We start from the raw sequence: 24,085 nt of genomic DNA, 5'->3' as shown, positions 1-24,085 counted from the left end.
CATTTCTAAGAATGCTCTATCTCAATACATTTGGAATTACCTTCTTTCTATAGATAAATTTCCTTGATACATGTTACATGGAAGCCATGGGAGCAAACACAGTGAAGGGAAGCAAGATATGGAGTTACTGTGGTCCTTTCTGGATGTGATTTCTCTATGAATTTTAACCTGCATGAGGCAAATGTTGCTTTATCCACCATATGGCCAAGGCTCGTGGGAAATACTCCAGTGAATCAAATGTGACAACAGGGCTAAGAGGAAATACACTAAGGATTATAAACATATTATCAACATTTATATCACTACTGAAACAGAAAACTTTGCAGATAATATCCAAACAGATAGAAAAGCATGAGAACTAAGGCAGAATCAAATGGATTATTTTACTTACTATCTATGTGAATATATCTAAATGTACAGGATTTTGGAAGGGATTTCCTGAATATCCTAAATCACCATTTCTCTGAAGAATAGACCTTTTCCCCCTTGCTGACCTAAATACTGTGATGAATGGATCTTATGAGTAAACATTACATTTTCCTTTATTATGTGATAAAATGTCTCTATAAAGTTGCTCTCTGTGCTAATAAATAAAAAAAAATTAAAAATCAAATAGAGCACAATATAAACAATAATGAGAAAAAATATCATACTCAGTGAATTCCAATGAAATTTATGAGAAATTTTGGATTAAATACACTTTAAACTGATCAAACTCTTCAAAAAATCTTTTCTGGTTATTTTTCCATAATAATGATACTAACCATTGAGAAAGATCTACCAGAGGTCCTGTTTTCATCTGATTGATTGTCAGTGTTCCAGTAATTACTGAAAGCATGAAATCTATTTTATAAGAATTTACAACTCAGATTCCTTTTAACCTAATTTTAGAAAGGACAGAAAATTAAATAAACCTCATCTATTGACTCAATCACTGTTGTTCATTCCACAAATATTTATTGAGATTCTTCTAGCTTTAGGTACTATAGGAGCACTAGGGACACTACAGGATCAAAATAGATATGACCCAAACTTTAATCAGCTTACCAAGGAATCTCCAAACACAAATATAGAAGATACTGTCATGGTCTGTGCACAGGTTGGAAAAGAATTTCCAGACATATAGAATAAGATGGAAATAAAGTTTATTAGAGTGGGAGATGCTGATAAGAAGAGATACTACACTTGATCTTAGTCAAAAGGCTGAGAAGCAATAGACTTAGGGACATGGGGAGAGGGGAGGAGAGGGTGAGATGTATGGAAAGAGTAACATGGAAATTTACATTACCATATGTAAAATAGATAGTCAAGGGATATTTGCTGTATGGCTCAGGAAATTCAAACAGGGGCTCTGCATCAACAGGGGTGGAATTGGGAGGGAGTCGGGAGGGAGGTTCAAAAGTGAGGGGATACTACACTAAAACAGGCCTTAACTCAGGCACCTGCCTTGAGGTTGCCAGACCCAGAAAAAGCATTCCAACTTTATGTCCATGAAATAGAGGGAATAGCCTTGGGAGTGTTAACTCAAATGTGGGGATCTGAGCCCCAGCCTGTAGCTTACTTATCCAAGAGGCTCGATCCAACTTCCCAAGGTTGCCCCCCCGCCTTTGAAATCTTGTGGCTATTGCAATCATGATAGAAGATGCTTTAAAACTCTCCTTTGGGGGCAAACTAACTATTTTTACCAGCCACCAAGTAAAACAACTCCTAAATGGGAGAGGCCATTTATGGATGTCTGATCAAAGAATCCTCAGATATCAAGTAATGCTGATGGAAAATCCAGGCCTCACTATATCCCCTTGTAAGGTTCTTAACCCAGCCACCCTCCTACCTACCCCTGAGGGCTCTCTCCCATTTCACTCTTGTCTAGAAACCTTGGACCACTGGACAAAACCCCGAGAGCAATTGTCAGAAGATCCTCTGACCAATCCTGAGGAAATCTGGCACACTGATGGAAGCAGCTTGGTCTTGGATGGAAAAAGAAGAGCCAGGTATGCAGTAGTCTCCAATTTTGAGACCATAGAGGCTAAGCCTCTGCCCCCATGTCAACCAGCTGCAACATGCAGTGCAAGTTCAACAAAAATGTAAAACTGCAGCTGACCACGGAAAATATCACACACCCTTGGATACCGCTATAAGGACTCTGAGAATTGAGACCAGCAAGAGGAGGAGGCCCAATACCCCTCGCCGTCCCAGTTCAGCAGGAAGTAGCCAGAAAGACCTCGTCGCCCCTATTCCCAAAGAATTGGGCCTCCCATCTCTTGAGGGGGGAATGTTAGGTAGGTAGAATAGGGAAAAGGAGTCCAAAATGGCGGTGGCTAAAAGACAAGGAAGGTCCGAGGACCAGAGTGAAGACTTCAGGCAGAACAAACAGAACAAACAGCACTCCTGGCTAAGCCTAATTTGCATAGGGCAGGCTCAGGTGGCAGAAAAAACATATAAAAGGAGGATCCAAAGTGCTTTCTCTAGGACTCTCTATCCCGCGTGTATGCACTCTATCTCTCTCTCTCTTTCTCTCTCTCACTCTCTCTCTCTCACTCTCTCTCCCTCCCTCCCCATGCACTCCTCCACTCTCTTCTCTTCAAGTCTTGGATTCTCCTGCTATCTTATAAATAAAATAGAGCTGTAACACTGGAAAAAAAAAAAAAGGGAGGGGATATATGTACAGCTATGGCTGATTCATGTTGAGCTTTGACAGAAAACAGCAAAATTCTGTAAAGCAATTACCCTTCAATAAAAGAATAAATACATTTTTTAAAAAAAGAAAGAAAAAAAGAATGAGAGACACTGTTAGAACAGTGAGCCAGCTCAAGGGAGAACCAACGTTGAACAGTCCACTTTTATACCCAGGGTACAAGTACAAGGAATGGGATAGGTGTCTTGTAGGTCACTTGCTGATTGAATGAGGCATGTATACTGGGTAGGGAAGAGTAAGGCAAATACCTTCCTTGTTTGGGGTAGGAGGGGAGACAGGTTATACTGCTCAGTAGGACCTGAAATCTGTTAATAGTTATGACATGGGTGAGGGAAGGACCATATGTGTCTGCTTTTTCCATTCCTGCATTCCAAGACCCTCCTTGGTTTTATCTGCTTTTTAGTCCCTGGGCCACCACATTCCTCCCTTCCTTTATTTTTAGGGCCAATTCTTTGGTCCCTGTTGATACCCTGTTCATGTCTAACTATCTACCAATTTCCCTTCTTAGGCATTTGGGAACTGAGTCTCAGGAGAAGAGGAACGATGACCACTCTGGCTTCTTCAGGCTGTACAGGGGTGTCATGGGACTCTGGGTTCCCTTTGCCTGCTTCTTTGTCAGGGTGCATTTATGGAGGGAGAGGAGAGTCCATGGAATGACAAGGTGATTTGTTTCAGCATTGTCTTTGGGTTGGTCAGAGGATAGTCTTGTTGTATTACCACTTGGAGATTTGTTGTATTCTAGAAGAAACAAACTTAACAAAAAAGTTAAAGGTACATGGGCCAAAGATTAAAAGAAGTAGGAAAGCTGCTCAGGGGCTAGCCACAAGAACCAGGGCCAGACATTGGTTCGTGACATTAGTGTTTCTCTAGGTACAAGAAGATGCAAGAATTTGGGCTCATAAAATCTTTACCTGAAAACATCTGACTATCTGAAGGCCAGTTCTTCTGGGCTTTTCCCAGGGCACAGAGTGCCTTATTTCTGATCTCCATCCTGAGCTCCTTTTAAGGGGTGTTGAAGGTCAGCAGCTTGCAGTGGTCATGATATAATCTTTGTAGAGACAGCTGGCAAGTGCCAACTCCCAGTCAGCAGGGTCCACATATTTGACCATGCTTTGGGTGCATTTCATGCCCATTGTGCCCCGCAGTGCTGGGAAGGCTCATTCCAGGTCCGGTGAAGATTTCATTGATTGGCCACTCAGGGTGCTGTTATTGGACCAGGTCTTGTGAGCAGCAAAAGTCTCTGGACCATACCTGTCTTACTAGCCTCTTGGTCCAGGAATATAGTCCCTCTTGTTGCTTCTTCCCATATCTAGAGTTACATTATTACAATCATTGATCTCATGGAACTGCTTATCAGCATTTTATCACAGTCTCAGTCACACATTTATTAACATAAGAAACAATCTTCTGATACAAGAGACATAGAAGATAGTACAGTTAACAGCTGTTAATAAAGTCACAAGCAAGAATTAAGTCAAGACTTTCATTAGGTACAGCCCAGCATACCCTGGGTCATCTGACTTGGTTAAATGACTATAGACAGGTGTGACTCTCCTCGTTGTACATCAAAAGGTTGGCTATTGAGATAAGCTTAAGAAACAAACTTAGAGTGTCCTTTTTAATAACTTAATTAAACCTTTATCAATATAACATAACAGTAAGGAACTATCTCAGGAGTGAGTCATAGTAAACACAGACCTTAATTAACAAAACTAGAACTTAATATTAAGTGAAATACATTTTTTTTTTTTTTGTCATTGTGAGGGCATTAACCCTGTAGCCAGGGAAGGTTATAACCCATCAAATAAAAATGAGGTTTGTCAGGGAGCACGAAAAATCCAAGCTGCCATCTTGGATTTCCTATAGCCCTGACTCTTTGATATACAGCTATTGTTAACCCATTTTTAATTGTCTGATTTAGGAGTAGACTATTGCCATGTTTTAAGGACATCAAATAGCAAAAGTCTAACAGTGAAGGGTTATTTCTTATAGAAGCAGAATGAGCTTTTACATGTACCATAATCTTTAATAATTCTTATTTACTTTACCAAAGTAACAAAAGATTTAAAAAACAAATAAAATACTTAAAGGCAAAGACATTTATAATCTGTTATTGAAAGCTTCATTCTAAGAAAACTTTGTTCTCTTAACATAGAGAATTAGCTAAATTCCAGCCTGTTACCAGTTTACCAGATAACAAACAAACAAAAGTTTTTATTGGTTAATCTTACAAAAGTCTTTTCCATAAATCTTGAAATAGCTGTATTCTTGCAAAGGCATCACAGTGAAACCATAGAAGGCATGTTAAAAATCTGATTAAATTGCAATTGACAAAGTAGCCTGGCCATTGCTGTGATATGTAACACTAATATGATAACTAGAATTATAATTGAGCACATTTTTATCAGGGCATATCAGATCTATACGAATTCCACATAATTTTAGGAGATATATATATATATATATGTAAATCAACCATATTGTATGACCTGAGAAGATTTATCATCCCTTCAACAATACTTCCCATGTAACCTAACATGTCTAATGAACCCAGGTGGTTTAATAGCTCTTTGGGTTGTCTCAGGGGCCCTCTAAAGCATCCCAAAGTCATGCTCATAAAATATGTGAGATGCCCCCAAATCTCTTGGTGGACTTGATCATGATGAAGTCCTGAATAAGTCCAACTCCAAAATACTGGAATGGCAGTTGAACCGCCACTTGGTGTAGGTAAAAACACCAAGTTACAAGGGAAAAGAAGAAACAGAAAATAACCCAATCAAATAAAATAAACCTCAAAAATTTTACCCTAAACAAATGGAGGTTTTTAAACATTTGACAAAGACCTCAAAATAACCGTCATAAATATTATCACTAAATTCAGGAAAGTGGCAGTGTTTTAGTTTTATTGAATTTATTCTGAATTATTTGAATGAATTTTTTTCCAAAATAATAGAGAACATGTGAATTATATACAAATTACATGATATCATGATCAATATTTACCTTCAAAACATGTATTGAATTTCACAAAATAAATTTATTGACATTAAAAGTCTGATGCATGAGTACATATCTCTTTGGACTGAATTTAGCGTATGCTGACTAAAAAAATATAGTCACAACCTGAAAGAAGAGAGCTATTTTATTTGATGGGAATGTTTAGGACTCTGAGCCCAGGAAACAGCATCTCAGTAGCTCTGAGAGAAAACTGCTTCAAGAAGACAGGAGAGGAAGTCAGACTATATACAAGTTCGCAACAAATAGAGCAGGCAGTCTGAACACCAAAGATCAGGTATCAAATTAAGGAATTTAACATTCTAGGTATGGGAAGACGCAAGCCTCTATGTCCACTGAATTAATTCCTTTCATAAACACCTCAGCTGCTACTGCTACTGCTAAGTTGATTCAGTCGTGTCCCACTCTGTGCGACCCCATAGATGGCAGCCCACCAGGCTCCCCCGTCCCTGGGATTCTCCAGGCAAGAACACTGGAGTGGGTTGCCATTTCCTTCTCAGCTATCTGGGGCCAAATCCGGTTCCCTTGTTCACCTTAGAGAGTTGCAAGTAGCTACTTCTTGCATCACCCCCAGGTACTCAGCAATCACCATGAGGGAATGAGACTCTACTGGTTCTCAGTTTTGGGAGCTCTCATTCACATTTGGAGACCAGAAATTGCTGATGGCTGTGACGTTTCTTGTTTGTTGATATGACAGAGATATTTTCATTTCACACATAATATCACACAGAATATATAGATTCTTTAAAGCATAGGAAATATTAATGTTCATCTTGAAAATACACAGGAAATTACACACTCATTTTGAAACTCTATATTTGAAGTACAAAGTGGTATCATAGGATCTTTTCAGGGACTGATGAAGAGAATTAAAACCATCTTTCACATTGTGCTATGTCTTCAAGAAATACATTTCATTTTTACAAAAGTTCTGCATGAGAAATAACCTTATTATATTTTTAAATGTCAAAAAATAATACACTGGAGAAACAGGAATGGAAGTAGAAGCAGCAGACTGGGAAAATAATATATTAACTGTCAAGTGGCATGTTAAGAGACTATAAAGACCAACCATAGTTATACAGACTTTAAGGAATTTTAGGAATTAACCAAGCTGCCATTTAAAGTTGACCAAAAAATCATTTATTGGCAGAAAAGACTGCTTTACAGACCATGTCTTTGAAGGCTTGTTTCACTTGCTGGTTTCTCAGGGTGTAGATGAAGGGGTTCAGCATAGGGGCCACAGAGGTATTGAGAATAGCTACTCCTTTTGTCAATGATGCCTTTTCTTTGGCTGAGGGATTAGCATACATGAATATACAGCTTCCATAGGAGATGGAGATAACAATCATGTGAGAGGAACAAGTGGAGAAGGCCTTTTTTCTCTGACTGGCTGATAAGATTCTCAGTATAGTCCTGATAACGTACATATATGACAAAATCACTAAGACCAAAGTGAATAGCAAGGTAACCAAAGGAAAGTAAAAAACAATTATTTCTAGGAACCATGTATCTGAACAAGACAATTGTAAAAGGGGGAAATAGTCACAGGCAAAGTGATCAATGACATTGGAAGCACAGTAATCCAGCTGGGGGAGAAGCATAAGGGGTGGGAAAATGGTCAGAAACCCACCAAGCCAAGCACAGAGCATAAGCAGGCTGTAGAGTTTCCTGCTCATGATGGTTGTGTAATGCAGGGGCTTGCAGATGGCAACATAGCGGTCATAGGACATGGCGGTTAGAATGTAAAATTCAGTCACCCCCATGAAAATAAAGAAAAATAGTTGGGCTGCACAATTGTTGTAAGAAATAGTCTTGTCTTTGGTAATAATTGCCCCCAGAAATCTAGGGATGCACACAGTAGTAAAGGAGCTTTCTAAGAAAGAGAAGTTTCGGAGGAAGAAATACATTGGTGTCTGGAGATGGGAGTCCACCCAGGTTAGGGTGATGATGGTCAGGTTTCCAGTGACACTTAATACATATGTGATTAATAAAAAGAGGAAAATCACAAGCTAAAGCTCAGGATCATCAGAAAGGCCTAGAAGGACAAACTCTGTGATCACTGTTTGGTTCATTTCTTTCTCTTTTTCCCTTCATTTTTCTTCTTTTAAATATATTTAGATAGAAAGTGTATTAAAAGGAATAGATGAAAAATATAATTCATGATGACCAATATCATCATCATTTCTAAAGCATTCTATCTAATTCATGCCCATATTGTTTTCGTTTAACACCTTATTTACAATTTTTCTTAAAACGTACTTGTGGGTCATGTTTTATATAATAGTTCTCTTATTCTAAATCTAATAGGAGAAGTTAGGAAATCTTTATACGAGTCATATTATTCAGAGATGATAAATGAATTTGATACTTTTTGCTTTGTCTAGTTTATGCAAGTCCTTGCAGTTTTGTTGGGATAATCCTATAAAACATACATCATTTTTTTGTCAGGTACCAGAAAACACTGCCACCTAAAAGAGAAGTAGATGATCTTAATTCCATCATAAGATATAAATGAAACTTAAAAGAATAAAGTAACAACACCTTTTATGAAATAAGAAATCAAATCATGATTTTCTTAGCAAATAAAATAAACCTTAAAATATTTAATGATTAATAATTTAATTACCAGTTTTATTTTTATATTGGGGTTTATGAATGTAATTATCAACATGAATAGGCTATAAGTATTAGATATTATTTGCAAGAAAATATAATTATTTTATATATTAAATATCATTCACTTAATGGTTTATCTGAAAATTCCTTTGAAATCATTAATGTTTGACATTCTCTAAGATTTTCTATGAATATATGTATAGAATCTTTATATATATACAAGACTGTGTATATTTTTGAGCTTAAAATAATATGCAGTATTTATCAATTTTTTATTTTGCATTGGAGCACGAACTGAAAAATAACTACTTGCCTCAGATACTAGCAACTCTATTACCCAGACTTCAGCCCAGTACATTTTCCATTTGAACATCGTTGCTTCTCAGCTATTAAACTTTATGAACAACTGTTTTAGTCCCTTGGACTTCTACCCCACATTTATCTTTTACATGAGGTGACTAATCCAAAAAGATATTCCAGAAATGTAGAGGAAAACCTCTCCTATTAATCCAAAGCCATTCAGCTGATTCCCAGCTCCACTGGATGTATCTATCATTCTGTGTATCTGGCTTGCTAAAATCATAATAGCTCCCTTATCTTATTTTAGATATTCACATTTCTGCTGTGAATAATAGAAGATAAATCATTGCTACTCTGCCAGACACTAGTAAACATCACACGAATCAAATTTGATTATTTTTTCTCTATTTTATGATGATTCATGAAAAATAAAAATGGAATATCAAAAACTTAAGAAGATATGGAACTTCTATCATCCTCTTCAATAACGTTGGTCTAGAAGTTTAAAGGAGCAATATTTAAAGTGAGAACTGCAAGTGACATGGCAACGTGGGGTATTATGAGTGTAGAGTCTTAAACTAGGATCTGGCATTTAGTTGCACTAAATGCTCAAATATTCATGTTTAGCTGTTGTGACCTATGAAGAGAGACCTGTGTTGATCTCCTGGGAACAAAGGCCAGGCGACAGCTGTGCTATGACGTGGAACATCGGGATTTCTGGAAGCTACCATTGGTGTTCTCAGAGCCTCCTGACTCTCTTCTATAGTGAATCTCTCTTGGGAATGTTTATGTTCATCCCACAGAAGAGTTCAATGAGGACTTCTACAAAATAATACTTTTTTCATTTATCCCAATTATTTACTATTTTTGAGTAATAAAATAGATGTGAAATCTTACAAAAATAGCACTCAGTCGACTTTAGTTTTAGTCATATTCTTGGCATATAAAAGTTTTCTACATATACATTTCATTACTTATCCTTAGACTTCATTATTGTTGGAGCTTCAAGGTTCTTTCATAATTCTAAGTTATATAAGAACTTTATTAAATATTAAGAGTAACAAGGGAAAAATATCATACAAGGGAACTTCCATCAGGTTATCCACTGACTTTTTAACAGAAACTCTACAAGCCAGAAGGGAATGGCATGATATATTTAAAGTGATGAAAAGAGAAGAACCTACAATCAAGAATACTCTACCCAGTTATGTAAAGTTTAAAAATAAAATAAAATTAAAACAAAAAAAAAAAAAAAAAAAAAAAAAGAATACTCTACCCAGCAAGCCTCATTCAGATTTGATGGAGAAATCAAAAGCTTTTCAGATTAGCAAATTTGAAAGAATTCAGCACCACCAAACCAGTTTTACAACAAATGCTAAAGGAACTTCTCTAAGCAGGAAACAAGACAAGGAAAAGACCTACAAAAAATAAACCCAAAACAATTAAGAAAATGATAATAGGGTGATACATATTGATTATCACCTTAAATGTAAATGAGTCAAATGCACCAACCAAAAGACATAGACCGACTGGGTGGATGAAAACCTGTGCATGTATGTACTTCCAAATACTATATCTCTCTGCTTAACCTCCCAAACTGTATGGAATCATTTTATATTATTAGGTTAATCATGTTCCCATTATAGCTTGCAATTGCACTGATCTTTAAATGCTCTCTGGCTAATGATTGTGAACATTGAAAAACATCTTTTACTATTGCGATTATGTAACTATTACTCCTTAATATCACTGTATCATGATTGGTCTACAATAAAATTCTATATCATCAACACTAACATTTAATAGGAAAACCTATAATCACCTTTTAAAATAAAGATGCATATCTGAAATATCTTGGAATTTTTTGAAAAATACAAATGCCCAGGTATTGCTTTTTTCCTCCAAAGCTCCAGATACGTTTCTAAGGAGCAGCCATGTTTAAGAAGAACTGCACCATAGGATGATCTTTTACTTTTATTTAGTTGGTTTCACTTTTTCTATTTCATATTCAGTGTTCCCATCTCATTTAGCTTTTGTTTTCAGATTTCTCCATCTCTTCTACTTTTTTTTTTAATGTCCTTTCTCAAGCTTTTATCAAGCATAGTAGAACAGTTTTCATATACATATATATATATATAAATAGTATTTGTAGGGTGTGTGTGTATATATATATATCTTAGAAAATTTATGAATTTTTTCCTAAATAAAAAATTTGACATTTTGACTCGACTTCATATTAATAAAATGCTATATTTCTAATTATAAAAATAGATATACAACAAGCAACAAAGTTTTATTATATAACATAGGGTACTATAAACAATATCGTGTAATAACCTATAATGGAAAATAATTTGAAAAATAATATATGTGTATGTGTGTAACTGAATTACCTGGCTATGTACCTGAAACACTGTAAGTCAACTATACTTCTATAAATTATATATGCTAAGAAATTTTAAAAAAGAAATGGAGCTTTATGGTACTCAAGGATGAGATTCTGCAAAGTATTTTAAGATCACTATAGAAAATTATTCTACACTATAAAGTCTTTTAAGCATGTAAAAGACTATGTAAATAATCAATAAAATGTCACAGACCATAACAACGTTTACTGAGCTTAAAAAAAGATTAGAAACTCATATATATATATATATATAAATTCTTTACACTATTAATAGTACTTCTGATAATAATGAGGAGGAGAAAAAGAAAGAGGAGGGTAGAGATAATTTTTTTTCAGCAATGACTATAGTCTGGGATGACCCAGAGGGATGATATGGGGAGGGAGGTGGGAGAGGGGTTCAGGATTGGGAACACGTGTACACCCGTGGCGGATTCATGTTGATGTATGGCAAAACCAATACAATATTGTAAAGTAATTAGCCACTAATTAAAATTAAAAAAACAAACAAACAAAAAAAAAAAAACTATAGTCCAGACCTAAATCCCAGGGACGGGGGAGCCTGGCGGTCTGCCGTCTATGGGGTCGCACAGAGTCAGACACGACTGAAGCGACTTAGCAGCAGCCGCAGCAGCAGCAGACCTATTTTAATTATTTTCTTCATATTGCCTCTTCGAATCCTGCCAACAACTTTATGAGGTACCTGTAATTGTTATTCTCTTGCAGAAACATTTATCTTATCTTTTTCTCTGAAAATATTTTATAAGATTGTTGCCAATTGGTCAAAGTTTATGGGAAATTTTAAGACAGCAAGTGGATAGACTATCTATAGTCTATTGGGCAAATTTGGCTCATGAACTATTTTTATTAAAAGCTTTATTAGGCATGCTTTAGCCCTTTCATTTACATGTTGTTCATAGCTGCATCCACACTACAGAGAGGGACAGTTAGTTACCTCAAGGACTTACGGTCTACAAATTCTAAATTATTAATATATGACCCTTTTATAGAAAAAGTATGTCTTGACTGGTGATATTGATAATCAAAATGCTCATACAGATTGCAAACATTTATAATAACCACTAAGGAATTTGCATAGTGTTATGTACAGAGCTGTATTATCTGATAATATCAACATAAACTCTCTCATATCTTTTGCAATAATTTTACAGTTCTTTTAATTACCAGAACTACACCTATCTACAGTCTATGGTATATATTTTTTTGAGTTATTAAAAAGTCACAGTTATCAATCAAGTCTAACTTCAGTATTTTCATGTTTCCAATTAAGCTTAGAAATTATAAATGTCCAACATGAGGGGAGAAAAAAGTAACTGCATGACTTCCCTACAGTGTGGAAATCTCCTCAGTATGGTTTATAAGTTATTTTCTTTGTGTTTCAGCAAATGATGTATCTAAGACATTCAACTGAGAATAGTACGTGAATATCAGAACTTAGTTCAAAAAATTATGATTACAGTCTTTCTATAATAATGGTTTAAAAGTGTAGGATGAGTTTTAGCACTCTCCATTATTATTTCAATTTTTTTAAAGAAGATTTTTTTAAAATTTTATTTAACTTTACAATATTGTATTGGTTTTGCCATATATCAAAATGAATCTGCCCCAGGTATACATGTGTTCCCCATCCTGAACCCTCCTCCCTCCTCCCTTCCCATACCATCCCTCTGGGTCTTCCCAGTGCACCAGCCCCAAGCATCCAGTATCGTGCATCAAACCTGGATTGGCGACTCGTTTCATATATGATATTACACATATTTCAATGCCATTCTCCCAAATCTTCCCACCCTCTCCCTCTCCCACAGAGTCCAAAAGATTGTTCTATACATCAGTGTCTCTTTTGCTGTCTCGTATACAGGGTTATTGCTACCATCTTTCTAAATTCCATATATATGCATTAGTATACTGTATTGGTGTTTTTCTTTCTGACTTACTTCACTCTGGATAATAGGCTCCAGTTTCATCCACCTCATTAGAACTGATTCAAAAGTATTCTTTTTAATGCTTGAGTAATACTCCATTGTGTATATGTACCACTGCTTTCTTATCCATTCATCTGCTGATGGACATCTAGGTTGCTTCCATGTCCTGGCTATTATAAACAGTGCTGCAATGAACATTGGGGTACACGTGTTTCTTTCAATTCTGGTTTCATCAGTGTGTATGCCCAGCAGTGGGATTGCTGGATCATAATGCAGTTCTATTTCCAGTGCTTTAAGGAATCTCCACAGTGTTCTCCATAGTGGCTGTACTAGTTTGCATTCCCACCAACAGTGTAAGAGGGTTCCATTTTCTCCATTTATTGCTTATAGACTTTTGGATCGCAGCCATTCTGACTGGTGTGAAATGGTACCTCATAGTGGTTTTGATTTGCATTTCTCTGATAATGAGTGATGTTGAGCATCTTTTCATGTGTTTGTTAGCCATCTGTATGTCTTCTTTGGAGAAATGTCTATTTAGTTCTTTGGCCCATTTTTTGATTGGGTCATTTATTTTTCTGGAGTTGAACTGTAGGAGTTGCTTGTATATTTTTGAGATTAGTTGTTTGTCTGTTGCTTCATTTGCTATTATTTTCTCCGATTCTGAAGGCTGTCTTTTCACCTTGCTTATAGTTTCCTTTGTTGTGCAGAAGCTTTTAAGTTTAATTACGTCCCATTTGTTTATTTTTGCTTTTATTTCCAATATTCTGGGAGGTGGGTCATAGAGGATCCTGCTGTGGTGTATGTTGGAGAGTGTTTTGCCTATGTTCTCCTCTAGGAGTTTCATAGTTTCTGGTCTTACGTTTAGATCTTTAATCCATTTTGAGTTTATTTTTGTGTATGTTGTTAGAAAGTGCTCTAGTTTCATTCTTTTACAAGTGGTTGACCAGTTTTCCCAGCACCACTTGTTAAAGAGATTGTCTTTAATCCATTGTATATTCTTGCCTCCTTTGTCAAAGATAAGGTGTCCATGTGTGCGTAGATTTATCTGTGGGCTTTCTATTTTGTTCCATTGATCTATATTTCTGTCTTTGTGCCAGTACCGTACTGTCTTGATGACTGTGGCTTTATAGTAGAGCCTGAAATCAGGCAGGTTGATTCGTCCAGTTCCATCTAACTTCTCTCATGCCTTCTATGGTAATTCCCTGAGCATGATATTGTATCTCAATCTTCTTTTCATTGTTCTCTATTAAATTTTTGAATAATTTATTTTATACTTAATAGCTTAGTGTGCCACTTTATGGGGACATTTTATTACACAAGAAAGGAAATGTAGTGTTTACACATAAGATTCATTCATCCCAATATTTCAGTCAGCAAGGTCAAGAAATGTTTATACTTTAGGAAAATCCTGATGTACCAAATTCAAAAAACCTCTTCCAAAAGTTTTGCAAATCTTCCATATGTTTCTGCCCTACTTCTCATGATTTTCTATCTCTTTGGACATTGTCCACCAAGTTTTCTAATCCAATAGTGGTACAAATATTAATAACATATGTATAATCCTTAGAGTATTTTCCTCTTGGCTCTGCTGGCACATTTGATTCACTGGAGTACTTCCCATGAGCCATGGGCATATGTTGTGATAAAACTGCATGTGGCTCATGCAGGTTAAAAATCCATATAAAAATCATGTCCATAAAGAACCACAGTAATGATATCTTGCTACACTTCACCATTTTTTTTCTCCCATGCATGGCTACAAAGCAAAATGCACCAAAGAAAAATAGCTATAGAAAGAAGATAATTGCAAGTGTGTTGAGATAGAGTATTTTTACAAATGCTGAATATCTTTAACCTAAACTTGAAGTAGTTACCAATATTTTTTAATAGTTTCTGCCACTTAATGTGATGCATTTGTAGAAATAGAGGTAAGATTGTAAAGTAAATGCCAATGCAAACTTTCCTTTCCTTAGCACTGATTTATTAATCCTTAGCTTAGCATTTCATCAGGTGAAATAAATAATGAATAATTTGGGGTTGCCATTCCTTCCTGTATATATCAAGGATTCTGAAGAATGAGTCTGTTTATGTTTCCTGTTTGTCATACTAATTTATTAATTTTCAGAAAATTATTCTGAGTTTGGTCCTGCTCATTGAATATATGCCTGATAAGTATCACATGCTTCAGTTTCAGGAGGAAATAGTATAGAATTCCAATTTGACCTTTAACTAGCTGTATGCCTTTGTTTACAATAATTAATCTCTGATTGTCAGTTTCTTCAAAGGTAACATAAGGTTATTGTAATGAATCAATGAGATCGATGAGATAATTACATAAGCAGCACTGTCTCTCAAATAAGTTTCCTCCAAAATGGTTGCTATTGTTTTCTAGTGGGACCATCTTCCTCAAATGTAATAATTGATTTTATTTGTAGGAATATAAAGAGAACAGTATTTACTGTGTGGGAATGCATGCTTTAAAATTTTATATAATTTAATTTTACTTTTACAAGTTAGCCATCACAATAATTCTATGAAGTATTACCCTCATTTTCACAGTGGGGAAGAAAAAAAACATATAACTCAGAGAGAGTTGTATTTTTAATCCAGATCTCTTGGGATGCAAATCCCGAATAATCCCACACAAAATAATTTAAATTAAGACCTAATGCTATATTTTTATAAGAATTTCTTTTCCTGTTTAGGTTAAAGATTATCTTCAAATATAGATACTAGTTAACAAACAGATATTTAGGGAGAAATAGAATATCTCTACGGAGAAGGCAATGGCACCCCACTCCAGTACTCTTGCCTGGAAAATCCCATGGATGGAGGAGCCTGGTAGGCACAGAGTCTGACATGACTGAAGCGACTTAGCAGCAGCAGCAGAATATCTCTATGGAAACCCACAGATCCTAAGAGTGATATAGGTGATTACATTTTTTTCCTTCATTATTCCTAATCATATGGGTTTGTGTGTTGATCTGACTAATTTGATTTGACTCCCCTTTTCCATTAAGAAAAAGTAACTTGCCTTTTTTCAGAGGAGTCAGAGAAACAGAATTCTGAACTAACTCTAGGACTATTCAAAAATAGTCTTAAGGTAATAATCTGAAAATAATCTAAATCGACTCATGAATTTTTTAATACAGTTATAATGAAGTTATTACATGGTTAGATGTCAGCAAGCACAGTCAGCAGTGAAACAAAACATTCTAGAAAAAAAAATAGGGTTGTTATAAATCCAACCTATTACCCAAGATATAAAATTTAACCAATATTCTGCTCTCTTCTATGACAAATTATCCTAACTTATAAACCTAACACCAATAAAAAGATCCTTAATTAATAGGGAAAGACAGATAATTGGAATTCTGTGTAATAATGCCAGAGCTTCCCACATAGCTCAGTGATAAAGAATCAACCTGCCAGTGCAGAAGATTCAAGAGACCCAGGTTCTTGATCCTGGGGTTGGAAAGGTCCCCTGGAGGAGGAAACGGCAACTCATTCCAGTATTCCTGCCTGGGAAATTCCATGGACAGAGGGGCCTGGAGGGCTACAGTTCATAGGGTTGCAAAGAGTTGGACATGACTGAGCACGTATGCACCTTTATTAATACTAATGGTGCAAACCCTCTTGAGTTTATATTTGTTCATAGCATTACTTATGACATATTAGGAATCTTAAAGTTAGGAATAGTAAAATCAGTACATATAGAGAATGTGAGAAGCTAATTTATGTTTCCAGTTATATTGTAGAATTTATGGAGCTTCCCACCCATGTCTCACAATTTAGATAAAATAAGGAAAACAATCACTCAATCCTTAATAGACATTTACATATTGTTGCTTTTTCAAATAGTAGCATTTAAGGAATGCTGGTGATCTTTTCTCAAAGAAGCCATTCTTACAATTTACTGTGAAATAGCAGATGTGTCCTAAAAATCATTTCCAGTTATTTTATTTAACCCCAAATTTTATTTAACTCAATGGCAAATATTTGCTTTATATAGGTTGATTTTCATTTTCAAAGATCCACAAGCCTAATTTGACACTGAGCTATCCAAGATACTAGAATTCATTAAAAAGAAAGAGACATAAAGGAACATGAAGCTTGCTATCCTAAGATCCTTGGGACTAGAAAAAACATGAATGAGCCATTAGTAAGGAAAGTATGAAATGATGACTTAGAGCCTTGGATATATTTTTTATTACATTACCAAAAACATCCCAGGAATGGTTGACACCTCACATCTCAGAAATGATTTACAGATTAGAGTCATAAATAGCTGTTAGTTGCAGAGGATTGTTCATTGAGAACAATGACTTTCAAATTTTAAATATCTATCAAATACTTGAGTTGCCATAAATTTGCCTACAGGAATTATGCTTGTAAGGCTTGCTTTTCTTATAAGTGCTCTTAAACATTTTTCTCTAGTAATTGAGGATTAGCAAAAGGATAGGTTCATTTTAATGTGAACATCACATTTTTTCCCAGTGCACTGGCCACCATTGACCTCAGTTGGAATTTTGCCTAAATCAGCAGCAGCTCCTCTTTCTGCTATACAGAGGAGTAAATGAAAAGAGAGCTCAGGTTTGTAGAGAAAACAAACAAACAAAAAAAAAAAAGTGAGAATTTTCACAATGTTACAATAAATTACATGCTACAAATCAACAAACCCACACCTTGAAATTAAGTATTCCATTGCAAAAACTTCTCTCCTGACACTAGAATGTAAAAGCTACAGGTCAATGAGAATTCACAGAATGAATGATATTGAAATTTGTTATTGTTGTTGTTATTCAGTCACTAAGTCATGTCTAGCTTTTTGCCACCCCATTGACTGCAGCATGTTAGGCTTCTCTGTCCTTCACTATTTCCTAGAGATTGCTCAGATTCATGTGCATTGAGTCAGTGATTGTATCTAACTAACCATTTCACCCTCTGCCGCCCCATTCTCCTTTTGCTTTCAATCTTTTCCAGCATCAGGGTATTTTTCAATGAGTTGGCTCTTCACATTAGGTAGCCAAAGTATTGCTGCTTCAGTCACCAACAGTCCCTCCATTGAATATTTATGGTTGATTTCCTTTAGGATTGGCTGGTTTGATCTCCTTGCAGTCCGACGGACTCTCAGGAGTCTTCTCCAGCACCATAATTTGAAAGCATCAGTTCCTGGGCGTTCAGCCTTCGTTATGGTCCAACCCTCACATTCATACATGACTACTGAAAAACCTATAGCTTTGACAACATGGACCTTTTTGGTAAAATTATATCTCTGCTTTTAAATATGTTGTCTAGGATTGTCATAGTCTTCCAAGGAGCAAGCATCTTTTTATTTTGTGGCTGCATTGTCCTTAGTGATTTTGCAGCCCAAGAAAGAAAAATCTGTCACTGCTTCCACTTTTTCCATTTCTATTTGCCATGAACTGATGGGACTGGATGCCATGATCTTAGTTTCTTAAATGTTGAATTTTAAACTAGTTTTTTCACTATCTTCTTTCACCCTCACCCAGAGGCTCTTTAGTTCCTCTTCACTTTCTGCCATTAGAGTGGTATCATCTGCATATTTGAGGCTGTTGATATTTTTCCGGGCAATCTTGATTCCAGTTTGTGCATCATCCAGCCTGGCATTTCACATGATGTACTATGGGGCTTCCCTGGTGGCTCAGAGTTTAAAGCGTCTGCCTGCAACGTAGGAGACCTGGGTTCGATCCCTGGGTCAGAAAGATCCCCTGGAGAAGGAAATGGCAACCCATTCCAGTATTCTTGCCTGGAGAATCCCATGGACTGAGGAGCCTGGTAGGCTACAGACCATGGGGTCGCAAAGAGTCAGGCACAACTGAGCTACTTCACTTCACTTCACTCTGAATAGAATTGAAATAAGCAGAGTGATAAAATACAACCTTGATGTATTCCTTTCCCAATTTGGAACCAGTCCATTGTTCCATGTCTGGTTCTAACTGTTGCCTCTTGACCTGCATACAGGTTCCTCAGCAGGCAGGTAAGATGGTCTGGTATTCCCATCTCTTTAAGAATTTTCCACAGCCAAAGACTTTACTGTAGTTAATGAGGCAGATATTGAAATTAATTGGTTAAATGATTTCTGCTACTGTTAGTTATGATAACAAAATAAAGACTTCATTGCTCTTTCATGGACTATACTAGTAGCCTGACAAAACAGAACTATTAAGGGAACATTAATGTAGATAAAATTAAAATGTAATGTAAAAATCTGAATATACACATATAGATAGAGAGAGGATGCTAATACTATTTAGATAGAGAGGTTTGGAAGAAAAAAAAATGTTCTCCAGAAGGTAATGTTTTATTTTAGATATTGACATACTTTGGTTTCCTTAGCTCATGACACAGATCCAATATACTTAATGGCCACTCTGCCTCCTTTCTACTCTTGACTATCTAATATCTGAGAAGACCACCAAAACAGATACATGACCTGGATTCCTTTATTCCATTATCTGGGGCTTCAGATGAGTAGGAGGTTGAGAAGGTGAGTGTGAGTATGACTCAAAACTTAAGAAATCTGGCATGTAGCTCAAGATTCATCTTCCATGATTTGCCTTTTGGAAGCATATGTACTGAATGGCCTTTTTCCTGACACATTTGGCTTTTCTATATTACACTAGGAAACAATCATTATACGAGAAACTAGATGACAGACATTAGGATAGGATGATTTACGGAGGTTGAAGAAAAGACAAAGAGTACCCCAATATGAGGGGATCCTGTGGAGACACTTTTAAAGAGTCAAGAGGTAGCTTTTCTCCTCCTGTATTTCCTAGGTTTGAGAAAAACATAGATTATAATCCTTGCTTTTCATGTAAAGGATATGTTGTTTGTATAAGATTTTTAAAAATATTTTTAGCCTGATGCCAATTTGTAAACTAGGGATTTTATAAAGTAACATTCTTTGTGAATCACAAATCTGACATGTAGTAAAAACTTACTTCAAAACAAGTTATCTATTTCATTAACTTTTAAACAATCTCCTGAATTATGTTAGCAGGGCATAGTAGATTTCCTTTCAGAGCCAAATCCCAGAGCTATACATGGATAATCCCCTTTTCTGTGTCTTCTGTTTGTGTTTCCTCCTGAAGGTTACTCAAAAGAAGAAGAAGAAAAAATGAGAAACTACACAGAAATAACAGAGTTTATCCTGCTGGGACTGTCAGATGACCCACAACTTCAGGTTGTGAGCTTTATCTTTCTGCTCATCACCTACATGCTCAGCATCACTGGGAACTTGACCATTATCACCCTGACCCTGCTGGATGCCCACCTCCAAACCCCCATGTATTTCTTCCTCAGAAATTTCTCCTTATTAGAAATTTCATTCACAACTGTCAGTATACCCAAGTTCCTGGCCACCATTATTACAGGAGATAAAACCATCCCTTTTAATGATTGTATGGCTCAGTTATTTTTTTTCATTTTCTTGGGAGTCACTGAGTTTTATCTTCTGGCTGCCATGTCCTATGACCGTTACATTGCCATCTGCAAACCGCTGCATTACTTGACCATCATGAATCACAAAGTCTGCACACTGCTTGTCTTGGCCTCTTGGCTGGCTTCATTCTTAATCATATTCCCATTAGTAATGCTCTTCCTACAGCTTGATTACTGTAAGTCCAATGTTATTGACCATTTTAGTTGTGATTATTTCCCTTTATTATACCTTTCTTGTTCAGACACCAAATTTCTAGAGATAGTAGGGTTTTCCTGTGCTGTGTTTATTCTCTTGTTCACTTTAGCATTAATAATTCTGTCCTACACATATATCATCAGAACAATTTTGAGGATCCCTTCTACCACTCAGAGGACAAAGGCCTTTTCCACCTGTTCTTCCCACATGATTGTCATCTCCATCTCTTATGGCAGCTGCATTTTCATGTATATGAATCCATCAGCAAAGGACAGGGTGTCTTTGAGCAAGGGGGTGGCTGTGCTAAACACCTCCATAGCTCCCATGCTGAACCCCTTTATCTATACCCTAAGGAATCAGCAAGTCAAGCGAGCCTTCATGGACACAGCAAGGAAGACTGTATTTTTCTCAAGTGAATGAAAAATAAAAGTCTTGTTTTATGAATTAGACCCATATGAATGAAAAGCAATTAAATGAAAATCTAGGAATTTCAAAATCTCTTAATATCCACACAGCCTCCCTAGATTCATGTTTAATCATTCATATTTTTATTGCCAGCAGTTTATCAAGGATATTTGCATATGTATATTTTCTTTTTGCCATTCAAACTTGAATTCTTCATATATATATATATATATATATATATATACACACACACACATCATATACACAAATATATGCTTATACACTATACAGTTTTTTTCCATTCAATTTGCAATCCTTTTCTCATGTACTTTTCTTCCTTTAGGGCTGGTTTTTCTAGTCCGTAACTATGGGAGTGATTTTATTTCCTTCTTTGAAACACTTTTTTTATGGTAATAGAGAAATTAGGTTTTTTTTTAATATAAATTAATTTCATTATTTCACACTAATTTTTAGAAAATTAAAATCAGAAAGAGGCAGAACAGGTGCTCACAAGAGAGAATAGTGTTTTACAATCTCACCAGAAATCAGGTTTTCTAGAAATTAAATGCATATTAAATCATATTTAATCTTATTTTTAATTTACTACACAGAGACTATAAACATAATACGACAGTCTTATTAGAATCTTGAACACACTCTCCTTTGCATACTGTGGCCTACTTTGTAACTATGTGAAAAACAGTACAACTAAAAGAAAAATGTAATTACATTTTCTTGAGAAATCAAAAAACATTTCCCATTAAGGAGTTTAACATTTTCTGTGCTGTTGTTCAGTCGCTCAGTCATGTCCAACTCTTTGTGACCCCATGGACTGCAGACTCCCCGGCTGCAGAAGACTGCACCCAGGTTTCCCTGTTTCTTACTATCTCCTGGAATTTGTTCAAACTCATGTCCATTGAGTCGATGATGCCATTCAAACATCACTATATTGTTCTTCAATTCAAAAAACTATTATAATGAATAGTTGCTTAGGGAAAATTATGAAACAGACCCTGATTTGGGGGAATGCCAATTTTAACATATATATAATAACTATTCTTTTAAGAAGCCTGAAGAAACTGGCAACTTAAAAACTTGAGAGCTGTGTGTTAAGTTTTTAGGTGGGCAATATGAGCGACCCAGGAGACAGTGCCTCAAATAACTCTGAGAAACTGTTCCAAAGAGGTACGGGGGAAAGATAGTGTATATATGATTTTGATATACAATTAAGCACACATTTATTTTAGAATTTCTGCTGGTCTTATGAAGCTTCTGCCAGTCATGAGAAACAATTTGCACCATGAAGAATTTTAGTACTTTTCTAGATATGAGGAGATACAAGAATTGGGCTCATAAAATCAGCTCCTGAGTGTATCTAACTATCTGAAGACCTGTCTTGGCAGTTTTCCTGGAGCAGAGGGTACCTCATTTCTTCTCTCTACCCTCACTCCTTCAGGGAGTGTTGAAGGTCAGCAGTTGCAGCAGCACATGATTTAATCCTTTTAGAGGTTATATGGCGAGTACCCATGCCAATTGCCAATTTGTAGTTGCTGGATACCAAATATGACTACATTTGCTATGGTCAGTTATATATTTAAATAAATGCTTGATGTTAAGCTCGTCTTTTGATAATCAATAACTAAGGTTTTTTTTTTTTTTAATAACTTTCTCATATCTGTGGCTATTTTGAGATAATAGCTTATACATACAATTCTTTTAATTGTCTCTTTAAGTGATATGCCTAATCAGTATTAGAGAAACTAAGAGTACCAAAGTTTTACTATACACAAAACTGAGATTTTCTTGTTAAAAATGCTTATCTTAAGCATTAGAGTATGATATCATATGGAAAATGTACTGATTAGAATGTATATGAACAATTGTACAAGATCATACAATTCTGGCCCTGAACATTTTTTTTCTGTTTTCCATGAAGTCAAAAACTGAAATAATAATGGAAAGTGCTCAAAATCATCCTACACTTTTAAACCATTATTATAGAAAGACTGTAATCATAATTCATTGAACTAAGTTTTGATACTCTTTTACTATACTCAGTTGAGAGTCTTAGATACATCATTAGCTGAAACACAAAGAAAATAACTTATAAACCATACTGAGGAGATTTCCACACTGTAGGGAAGTCATGCAGTTACTTTTTCCTCCCCTCATGTTGGACATTTATCATTTCTAAGCTTAATTGGAAACATGAAAATACTGAAGTTAGACTTGATTGATAACTGTGACTTTTTAATGACTCAAAAAAAATATATACCATAGACTGCAGATAGGTGTAGTTCTGGTAATTAAAAGAACTGTAAAATTATTGCAAAAGATATGAGAGAGTTTATGTTGATATTATCAGATAATACAGCTCTCTACATAACACTATGCAAATTCCTTAGTGGTTATTATAAATGTTTGCAATCTGTATGAGCATTTTGATTATCAATATCACCAGTCAAGTCATACTTTTTCTATAAAAGGGTCATATATTAATAATTTAGAATTTGTAGACCATAAGTCCTTGAGGTAACTAACTGTCCCCCTCTGTAGTGTGGATGCAGCTATGAACAACATGTAAATGAAAGGGCTAAAGCATGTCTAATAAAGCTTTTAATAAAAATAGTTCATGAGCCAAATTTGCCCAGTAGGCTATAGATAGTCTATCCACTTGCTGTCTTAAAATTTCCCATAAACTTTGACCAATTGGCAACAATCTTATAAAATATTTTCAGAGAAAAAGATAACATAAATATTTCTGCAAGAGAATAATAATTATAGGTACCTCATAAAGTTGTTGGCAGGATTCGAAGAGGCAATATGAAGAAAACAATTAGAATAGGTCTGCTGCTGCTGCGGCTGCTAAGTCACTTCAGTCGTGTCCGACTCTGTGCGACCCCATAGACGGCAGCACACCAGGCTCCCCGGTCCCTGGGACTTAGGTCTGGGCTATAGATTTTTTTATTTATTTATTTATTTTAATTAGTGGCTAATTACTTTACAATATTGTATTGGTTTTGACATACATCAACATGAAT

At 35.7% G+C, this 24,085-nt stretch overlaps 1 protein-coding gene and 2 pseudogenes across 1 annotated transcript; 1 reads left to right on the top strand and 2 right to left on the bottom strand.

Moving 5' to 3' along the window:
- Window positions 1–1,082: 1,082 nt before the first annotated feature.
- Window positions 1,083–1,215, bottom strand: LOC129642427 (uncharacterized; annotated as a pseudogene).
- Window positions 1,216–6,849: 5,634 nt separating this feature from the next.
- LOC129641537 (olfactory receptor 6C3-like) lies at window positions 6,850–7,785 on the bottom strand (annotated as a pseudogene).
- A 12,335-nt stretch (window positions 7,786–20,120) lies between these two features.
- Window positions 20,121–21,059, top strand: LOC129641534 (olfactory receptor 6C1-like). The gene has a single exon (XM_055566225.1). It carries the CDS (start codon window positions 20,121–20,123, stop codon window positions 21,057–21,059), a length of 939 nt encoding a protein of 312 aa, XP_055422200.1.
- The last annotated feature ends 3,026 nt before the right edge of the window (window positions 21,060–24,085 follow it).

The sequence above is a fragment of the Bubalus kerabau genome, chromosome 1 (genome assembly GCF_029407905.1).
Source record: "Bubalus kerabau isolate K-KA32 ecotype Philippines breed swamp buffalo chromosome 1, PCC_UOA_SB_1v2, whole genome shotgun sequence".
NCBI classification, from domain to species: domain Eukaryota; kingdom Metazoa; phylum Chordata; class Mammalia; order Artiodactyla; family Bovidae; genus Bubalus; species Bubalus kerabau.
The sequence above is the reverse complement of the archived record's forward strand: the minus strand, read 5'-3'. Positions and strand labels throughout refer to the sequence as shown.